Genomic DNA, 10,966 nt, shown 5'->3' on the forward strand with positions numbered 1-10,966 from the left:
ATTACAAGATTCATAATAAAAATTATTATTCATAATAAATTTATTACAATTCATAATAAAAAGTATAATATTATTACAAAAACTTTACGTACCTCTAATTTATAAAAAATATATTGTGCATTAACTTCTACATAAAGTCATAAAAGACTTTATCGAAGTTATTAGCTTAAAACAACACGTCAAAAATGTCGTAGATAAAAAGCATTCAATAAATATCTTGAAATCTTGTGTAAAAACATAATATTACATGGTCATCACATTTATAGTCGATTATAATCTATACAGGAATAAAAAAATTCAGCGAGAAGTAAGCAAGCTAATCTAGATCATATGTATTGTCACTCAATACTTGTTAGTTGATGTACATATTTCATCCTTCAATAAGTAAGTGTAATAAACCTTACACAATAAGATTTCTCACAAAGTTTCTAAAGAGAGTCTGCAAAAATTATTTTTGAAATTTTTATAAAAAATGTTAACACCTTTGTGTCGCGTACAGCAAGAATTCAAACTACTTGCCGATAACCTGGAAATTATGACGAAGACGCTACAAGCTGCACTGGCACCATTATTTATTTGTGGCTCGTTCTTCAGTTTGGGTTCATTCGAATATCCCCTTGGACATTCTAGGCCATCTCTCTCTTTCTTGTACGTCTTGGCCATATGGAGCTTTCTTATATACTTCATTTATTATCCAATCTACTGCATTGTCCTTGATAACAAGTTTAGAATTACGAAATATTGGAAAGGTTCCGTAATATTAATCACCGCGATTACATTGATACCTGTTAGCTTCTTTTATTTCAAGGTAAAAATTTTATATACTTTTATATATACTACAGTCTCTCATATTACTTTATTAAAATTTCTTATATTTTTTTAATTATTTTTTCATTGAGAGCATTAAAAGCGTGATCTCACAATTACAAATAACTCTACACAAGCACAAGAAAATGAGTTTTGATTAAATTGTTTCAAATTTTAATATCTTTCAATTCATGTCAAGCCGTGATTAAAAATTCTCATAAGCACAAACCTCTAAATGCCTTAGATTTTGCCCCAGGACCTTCAGAAAATCATCACATCTTATACAGAAAAATAATCAAAATAAGTCTTTTTATTAACATTAGTTATAAATACTGTAATAATATATCATAGATATATACAATATACATATATATCATGGAAAAATGTGTCAAACATAATAACACGAAAAAGTATCATATTTTTTAAAATATTATTACAGTATAGAACATCCTGAAAAAAGTTCTATCTTATTTTCTAATTCCAAGGAGCAGTTAGGATTTCCAAAGAAACAAGACTCACAAAATCAAGCATTCTATTCTATGAGAAGCAGGGGAATTCATATAAATCACGCATCTCAAAGGAATAAAACGCTTGTCACATCCAAATCGTTCATTCTGCGTAATTCTGAGAATAAAGGCAAAACTAAAATTAATACACCATTAATAAACCATTTGATACATATACAAGTGTACTAAAAAAGATTTAGTTCGATTTATTCATATAAATCTTACTTATTCATATAAAATATGAAAACTGCCTGTAGTTCCTAGAGCAAAAAATACAACATTTGAATTCTTGTGCTCATGAAAAATTTTTAATCAGCTTGATATACTATAAGCTAATTAAATATATAAGCAAATTAAATATTAAAATTTAAAATAATTTGATCGAAACTTATTTTCATAAAATTTGTGCGGAGTTCTTCATAAAAAATTTTTGAATAAATTAATTTTAATGCTTATATCATTATTTACTGCAATGTCAAAAACTGTTTAATAAAATTAATGTTTGTTTTCATATTACGTTCCCAAATTAGTTTTCAACGTAACATTTATTAATTTTTATATTTCGAGAATATGCAATAATAATTGTTATTCAAATATTGGCGACTAATCTATATAATTTAATAAATGTACTAAAATTTAAATCTTCTGCGTTTCAATTTTCCTTCAAAATCGGCACGAACTTTTCGGACAACTCAATATAACTTCCTTTTATGTCGCATAATTAATCAATATGATTTTTTAAAGGATTTGAAAATGTGCTTGCATAAACTTTCCTTAGTGGACGACACAATGGAAGCAATCGGTTCGCCAAAGAAATACCAACGTCTAAGTAAATGGATAAATCGAATAATAATTGGATATATTGTATACATGTTTTATGAATTTTCAGTATGTGTTTACTCCCAATTTATGTTTTATCCAAAACATGACATAAATACGTATGATCTGAATAACATAAATATTGTTTTTATATGTATCATGTTTTTGAGTTTTTATCCAGACTTTGTACATATCTCAAGTGCTTTAATTTGGGGAACTATTCTTGGGTTAGTATTTGTGAATATTTATTTCGTAAACTCTATTCTTTTTGACGAGTGTGCGTCAAAATGATGACCTATGTGAAAAATATTTTAAACTATCTAAGTACTATAATTTTATATAAGATTTTAACAATATTAGCATTGAAATTATAAAGAATATACATAAGGTAACCTAAAATGATAAAGATTTATTTTAATATACACATATATAGTAAATATAAAATGTAGTACATAAAAACAAATAACAAAGTCCTAATTTAGTGTTGACTTCGATTATTTATCAACACAATGATAATGTATAATATATATATGTTAATTTTAATTAAAAACATAACCAAATCTCTTTCATTCAGATATATAAGTTTTGGTTTTCATCAAGTCAATAATCGTTTACATATGCTTTATTCTGATCTTTTCGAAAATAATGCAGAGTATAGAAGAAAAAACAGATCTATTTTAGTACGTCAACGGATAACAGCTGAGGAACGCAAGCAATATATATGGATTACAATGTAATTTTTAATAAAATATTATACACCTGTATGTAGGTGTACAGCATCATTTTAACTTTCACATTGTAATATCTTAAAAGTACAAAAAATTTTAAAAAGTGTTTTTTAAAATGCAACAGTTCGAGGGGGGCACATTTCCATCACGTTGTTTTTAATTTAATCAGAGTTATCCTTTAAATTGAGGGTTGTCCTTTAAATCGAATTCTATGATAATAATAATATTTTATTTACTATTAGTACTTCTCTTACATGCTTTATGATCTGATTAATTATAACAGTTACGATTTTATAGGCACGTCCACCTACAACTATGCCTTATATCTCGCAAACTAAACAAAGTATTCAAAATATCAATGTTATTACAAATGTTTTGGTACTTCATAAAAGCTTTAAATATGTATTTCACTACATATGAAATACTTTCATACAGAAACCAAGAATTATGGACATTTAAATATACTTCCACGATTTTAGATGAATTATTTACTTACATTCCTTACAGCATCTTTTTTCTCATTTTAAACTACATATGTCAAACTGTTTACTATAAGGTATCGTAAAATTAAAACATTATTAATTATTTATATAACTAGAATTATATATAACTAAAAGTATAAGCACAAGCAACAATTTTGCAACATTAAAATTACACATTTCGAAGTTTTCTTCTAAATGACGCAATCTTCTGAGTGTAATTTTTTTCAATTTTATTAAAAATTTTATTATATAAAAATAATTTTAGATAAACAAGACAGTAACAATTCTTCACAAATTGTCCAATTATAATCTCGATGAGGAGTTACGTGATCTGGTAAATAATGACAAGATTTTATGTACAATTTTGATTATTATACGTATTTTTATTAACACTCATAAAAGTTCGGTGCATAAATTTCGAATGATTATGTAAAAAATTAAGGCATAATAAAACAGCAATTGTATTATTTGTTATTTAATCTGTTAGACATCCATTGTTTTATTTATTATATAATTAAAACAGAAATTGTGTTTATACACGTTAGGACATTAGGATATCTATTCACACAGGTTAACGTCATAGATAGTGTGAGCTAAGAAGTTTTATAAATTATTTTTTTATTTTATACGCAAAAACGAATACTTGAAATTTATTAATCTTGCAATTTATTATCAATCTTCTACAAAATAATAATAAAACATATGCAAATAAACTTATTTATTTTAGCACATGAAATTGAAAACATTTTATAAAACTTTTGCAATTAATGCGTAAAAATTTATACGTACAAGTGGTCTAAAATATATAAAATAATATATCTACTATTAAATTCATAATATTAAATTGGATTCAATTTGAATTATTTTCAATCATTTTTATAGATCGCTACTGATTTTTTTCAATATATCATTAACTTAACTAAAATAATGGAGTTAAACTTCAGAGAAGAGAATTTATACTAAATTTGTCTAAACATTAATTATTATTAATACAAACACTATTTACTCTGAAACTGAAAAATGAATAGAATTTGACACATATTGAAAATAGAAATAACAAAATGTTATTTAATTTAAGGGATAATTCTTTTGGTATCTAACAATCCGTTTGATGTTTTATAACATTGTCTTAACTTTTCACATATTGTTATTTAATAGAATTTACCCGAACTTTAATGAAAATAAGTGTATATCTAACGTTTTATTCAATAATTTAATTTCATTTAGATTGTACAATTTATATTGCAAATAAATCTTAGAGAGGTAAAATTTGGCATGGGATATTTCTACTATGGATATATTTTCATTTGCCAGGTATGTCCTATATTGAAAGTTGTAATCAAACGTAGTAAACGTATACATATATAATAGAAGAAACTTTTACATCCCTTTTTTCAATCCTACAAATTACATTAATATCTGGCATTATACTCTAACTCACTTCTCAATTATCAGCATTTATTTATCTTTCATTGTTATTTTATCAAAATCTTCTTTTATTGATATTTATAAATAATTTAATACAAATAATATTCATTAAGTATAGTAAAAGTATAATATTTGTTTCAGATGTACAGTGCAGTTTTGGCCTTTTTTATCATTTTATTACAGGTACATAATCCATAACACAATGCTATAAGAAAAAAACTTTACAGAAATGCGATAATACGTTTCCTGAAGATTTTTTTGCGCTTAATGATACCGTTAACAGAATACCGTTTGCCATGCACGTCAGGATTTTGAGAAAATTGATATGAACAAAAATGTTTTTGGTCATTTAATATTTTTTTTTAGCAAAAGAATTCAGATAACCAAGCGATTTAGCACATTGAGCAAATTGATGCATTGTATGAATTGTTTTATATTCGGCGTACATTTGCTAGCATTAAAATGAATTAATTAAAACGTTACGAATGCAACAATAACTGCATTTGTAAACTGATTACAAATTATTGCATGTCGTGGCCCTCTGGCAGAGATGCATAATGCTCGCAGGTAAATGATTTTGAAATAACATTTATTTAGCAACAAACTATGATGGCATCGATTTAAAAACTTCATAGTTTGAAAACATCAATTCCATCATTTCCATCAGAATTCTAATTCCATGATGACAGCAATGTAATGGCATCTTGATTTCATGCCATGTGTGTTTAATTAAGATATCATTATATTGCTGTTAATCGTAGCAATAACAATGGGGATAAACTAGAGAGGAATGCTTCCTCATTATGAGAAATATTGTTTTCATATGAATTCTAAACTTGATTATGGCAAAATTGATAGCATCACTTTGTTATATATGTAGCATATAATGATCATTGTTTGGTAAATGTTGCTGTATTGTTGCTGTAAACATGGCATTAGCTGACAGCATGTTGATAACAAGTTGCTTTCAAATTGCTGTCTTTAGAATTCTATTCAGTTCAACGTGACAGTCATAATGCTGTCTCACCTTGTCTCCAATTTATCAAAATTAGTTGCTGCAACGATTTTCAGAAACATATCAGCATTTTGATGCATTTGGCTATCTGGAATGTACTGGAATGTACTCTCTAAATAAAAACTCAATAACATCTACTCAAATAGCAAGTTGCCTGCAAATTGCTGTCAATTTGTTTGGAACTGCTTTTTCTTAAATTGTCTTCAATATTTAAGAAAGAGACTTCCGATGTTGCCGACTTTTATTATCCTAACTCTTATAAGCAACTTAACGTCAATAATTGCCCTTTTATAAACCGATCGTATAGGTTGTTAAAAATCACAAGGCAACATGATGGAAATAATTTCTGTCTAAAGTCTTACTTCTATAAGTAAGTTAGTAATCTGATGGCATTTTAACGGAACGAGTGTTGTTAAGATTTCTAAATGTGAATGAAATGTGATCGAAATCGTTGTTAAGCGTAATAAAGCAACATTTTAAAATATCAGAAAATTTCATTTATTCGATAAATATTTCAAAAAAATATACTTTTATCTTAGAGCCCTTGGGGCTCACTTCAAACAATTATTTTCTTAGAACAGAATTGCTGAAAAATCTTTTAATGCTATGTTTTTTATTCTATTCTATGTCGATTTTTTAAAATTGAGAAATTTTACTCGATGCATTCTTCTGTTTCCGATGCTGCATATTCAATGATGCTCTATTTCTATTCAATTGACTGAAATGTGTGGACTAAATAATGTATGCTGCAATGTGTGTGAAAATTGTAAACATATAGAATGTTACAAAAAAAATTCGAACAACCATAACTTGATAAAAAACGTATGATCATTAATCAAAGTTCGATTGAAAAATTTTGATTATACACCGAGAGGAATGTTTTGTATCAATAACTAAAGTTTTGTTACTGACACGAAAACTATTTGTTGATATGATCAATCGAATCATTGATTCTATGACAATATTAATTTGTTGTATTTACTAAATGAACTAATAATTTAATGATACAAAACTGTATTGATGTTTATAGATCTTTTGTAGTCCGAATAGAATATTTTGTTATCGCAACAAAAATAATACATATTTCTCACTTTCTACAGAGTAAAATTATGTTTGGCGCTATTGAATTTCCTTAGTTTAGCAAAAATATATATAGATTTAGAGAAATTGAGATTACTAATCGCTTTGAAAAAATAGTTACCATAATTGTTCATGATGTGGCGACAAGTTCACGAAATTAGTTTCTAATTATCGGCTTTATACAGATAGATGTCGAATTTCTCTTAGGAGAAGACACGCCATCTCTGATAGCTCCGCAAAACATTTCTTGCTCTACCATAGTGGATTATTTTGTTGAAATTACTAAAAAAATTCTTATTTTGTAATGGCAACCAAATTTCACGATGTTATTTATAAAATAATAATAAATAATAATAGTAAATAATAAATAATAGTAAATAATAAATTTGTATTGTTAAAAAAAAATTTTGTTCATCAAAAAAATTGTATTTTGTTATTTCAACAAAATAATCAAATGATAATCGGCCATTTATGAATAATTGTCTTTTTTTGTTACCATTACTGTATTTTTTTCTCAGTGTGCTTATAGGAGTTGTTCAGTTTATTTAAAAACCATTTACCTTTGCTGCAAAAAAAATAAGTGTGGTCAAAAACGTCCATTTTTGCCCATTTCATTTCATTTTACTCAAAATCCTATGCTAACCTGCGGTCAATTCTGCCAACGGCATCGTGTTCAACGCGAAGAAATTTTCGGGAAATGTACTGTCACGTTTCGGAGAGAAAAAAAAAGCGATTTTTTTTTATCCCCAGGAGCATATGTTGATTTTATATACGTTTCTTAAATGTTTGTAGAACATTAGATATTAAAAAACGTATATGAAACATATATGAATCAATAAGTGCTATTTAGGGTGTAATACATCTTCTCTCTAATGAGAAAAATGGTTTTGATATTAACCTACATAATTAAATTTGATCAAATAGAATTTCAAATTATTATGATAATTTTGAGATTTTATAAATAAAGATTTTATCTTTGGTACTCTACTATTATAAATATTATATTAACTTATATTTTATATTATAATATTATAAAGTTTTTAATAAATATTTTTCAGTTTAATATGGTATTGGAAAAGTAAGCATTATCAAAATTCTAATTAATATTAACTTCAGCGCACTCTAGTTCGATTATGTGTCGAAGCAGATCAGGCGAACATATACTATATTGTATACTTCATAACTTTTATGTCATGCGTGTTGTATTCTGTACAGTAAAATGAAGAAAAATTTTATTCTTCTTTATTATTCGAACTGTAAACAAGACTCATGCATCATGCGTAACTACTCGAAATGCACCTGAAGTAATATTTGCTATGATTGTTGAGAAAAGATTTTCTCTTCTGATTCGTAATTTATAATAGATTAGTGTATAAAAGTTTTGAAGATTATTGAAATAAATTAATTTTTGAATTTCTCTGTGTTATATTGATTTGTAACCTGATGTTATATTGATTTGATAACACATTCCTGATAGGAATGCATTCTGTTTTACACATGATGCTCATGATGTTTTATTTATCCTTGTTTATCATTCAGTGAACAACAATGCACAATTATTACATTATGCGCATGAACAGAATGCATCTATAGGTAACATGAAAAAATTATTTGATCAACATGAAATTCTGTACTTAATGAGAAGAATTATAATAATTCGATTACTATAAAATACGAGTAGATTTAACGGAAAGATGACATATATACTTCGATTGACGAAATTGGCGCTTATTCGATTAACAAGAAATTTTGATTTACTTATAAAATGTATTCGTTCAACACAGAATTTTGTTATATTTCATAGGAATGAATACTTGTTTTCACTTGGTAATTCTTACAATACAAGAATTCTGATTCGTTTGTTTTCAGACAAACATTCCGGCTTCCAAAATCAACTTAAAAAATAAAACTATAAAATATAAAATATAAACAATATCTTCTTGTTTATAGAAACCATGTTGTAGCTTCTTTACAAAAGGATAAAAGATAATAGCTTTGATAAAAACTAATAATTTTATATCGACACAAGTTAATGTACCACGATGTAACGTTCGTTGGACGACGTAATATTTTTACACAATGTATCTTTTCACACTCGTTCAATGCCAAATGATGCACCAAATTCGGCAACACTTGGGACTAATACCCTGAGCTGAATTTTTAAGACGCTTGAAGCTATTAGATTGTCCGGAAAGTTCGTGCCAACTAATCTATATAATTTAATAAATGTATACTAAAATTTAAATCTTCTGCGTTTCAATTTTCTTTCAAAATCGGCACGAATTTTCCGGACAATCTAATATTACCCTGATCTGCTGAGTGCGCGACACCTTGAGCCACGGTTCGGATGTTTCGAGAGAACGATTTGATATGGGTCTTCACTCTCTAAAAGTTGCTGCTACCGAGAACACGATGTTACTGCTATCGATCGCTGTTGCCAACTGACTTCCTGACTGCCTGTGCTTCCTTGCACATGACCCCCAAATTACCGATTTCTCTTCTCATCGATGATCAGAGATCACTACTCATAGAGATCGCTACTCGATGTTGACTAAAAACATGTAAGTGCGATACTCGCTCATACTAGAATCACAGGTACCGCAGATCCTTGTGTTTCCGCGCTCGCTGTTCGGCGGCTTCGAGATCCGTGTGAATCGAATCACGTTCGTGTGTGCATCTAATTTCTGTTTATATTTTTTCATCGTGCACACCATATGGAGGGGTTTGATACACAATATATGTATGTTCTTTCGAAATTTTAAATTTCAAAATTTCATTCTCGCAATATCAATACTTTCCAGTCATCATAGAATCAGCTTCTACTATATTTCAGATATTTTAAAACTAATGATTCATTATTCTTTAACCGAATCGGATCCAAACTTGGAGATATCAATGAGAATATTTTTAACTATTCCGGTAACAATAGCTTTATGTGAAAGAAATTTTAGTAAATTGAAGTTAATGAAAAATGATTTAAAATCATCATTAAATCAAGAAAAATTATTAAGTACAGGAATTCTTTCAATTGAGAATAAAATATGTAAGGATACAGATTTTGATATAATAATTGATAATTTCGCATCTATTAAAATACAACAAATATTATTGTAATTTTAGTAACTATATTTGTAATATACATGGTATGATTGTAACGTACTCTTCTCCTGCGTATACATGATTATATTAAATTAATATTAATATATACTATTAATTAACATTAATTCATATTATTTTTTATTATATTTCACATGTCATAAAGAAATATTATTTTTATAAGAACTAAGAAATGCATTTTTTGCCTCAGGCATCGAAATGCCTAGTTCTGTATCCACACATAAAAAACTACATAAAAAACTCTCTTAATTTCCATTTAGTTTTCTGGTACACAACTGCAATTCTTTTTCCACGGGAAGCATTGCGAACCGTTTATTTAAATATTCATTCGTTACATCGGGCAAAGATGTCGGCTTCCATAATGGTTTCTGATCTTTGTCGATTAAAAGAGCTCTGACACCTACAATTAAATTGAAATATTGATCCAAGAATAGAGAATTTGTAAGACATATGTTAAATTTTATCTTATTACCTTCATAGAAATCACCGTCTTTGGTTAAAGCGGTACAAACCAATCTAAACTCAATCTTTAAACAATCAACTAAGGATTTTTCTTTTCCTTCATCGATCGCTTTTTTGGTGATTTTGAGAGAAGACGGAGACATTTTGAGTAGTATATCTATGTTTTTTTGTGCCCATTCTGAATTATCTTTTTTCAATCTTTATACAACAAAATTATATACTGCTGTATTATAAGTAAAAATATATTGATTTAATTTTTTGCTATTTCTATTTCACCTCTCAATTATCTCTTCAACGGTTGGAGCAGAGAAACAATTTTCTATCTGTGACATATGAGGTGCCAAGCTGAATTTATAATTTAATTTCGGTTGATACTTATTTAAAATGGTTAAAACAGACTTGTCAACTTCATGCAACGTTAACAAATCGCGTTTCAAATCCATGAGTTTCTCCGATGGTACAAAATGCGTCGCGATTCCAGCAAAGAGAACATCGACACCTTAATAAAATATATATATATAT

The 10,966-nt window shown here is 27.4% G+C and overlaps 1 protein-coding gene across 1 annotated transcript in view; it reads right to left on the bottom strand.

The window, feature by feature from the left end:
* Positions 1-9,973: 9,973 nt before the first annotated feature.
* LOC108690329 (3-hydroxyisobutyryl-CoA hydrolase, mitochondrial-like) overlaps positions 9,974-10,966 on the bottom strand; it is a 5,708-nt gene continuing 4,715 nt past the window's right edge. Inside the window, exons 6-8 of the mRNA XM_018197567.1 lie at positions 10,721-10,943; positions 10,455-10,642; positions 9,974-10,382 (exon numbers count right to left, since the gene is read on the bottom strand). Coding sequence (XP_018053056.1) covers positions 10,228-10,382; positions 10,455-10,642; positions 10,721-10,943 — 566 coding nt within the window. The 3' untranslated portion in view covers positions 9,974-10,227. The remainder of the gene's footprint in view (positions 10,383-10,454; positions 10,643-10,720; positions 10,944-10,966) is intronic.

Source organism: Atta colombica, unplaced genomic scaffold (genome assembly GCF_001594045.1).
Source record: "Atta colombica isolate Treedump-2 unplaced genomic scaffold, Acol1.0 scaffold314, whole genome shotgun sequence".
NCBI classification, from domain to species: domain Eukaryota; kingdom Metazoa; phylum Arthropoda; class Insecta; order Hymenoptera; family Formicidae; genus Atta; species Atta colombica.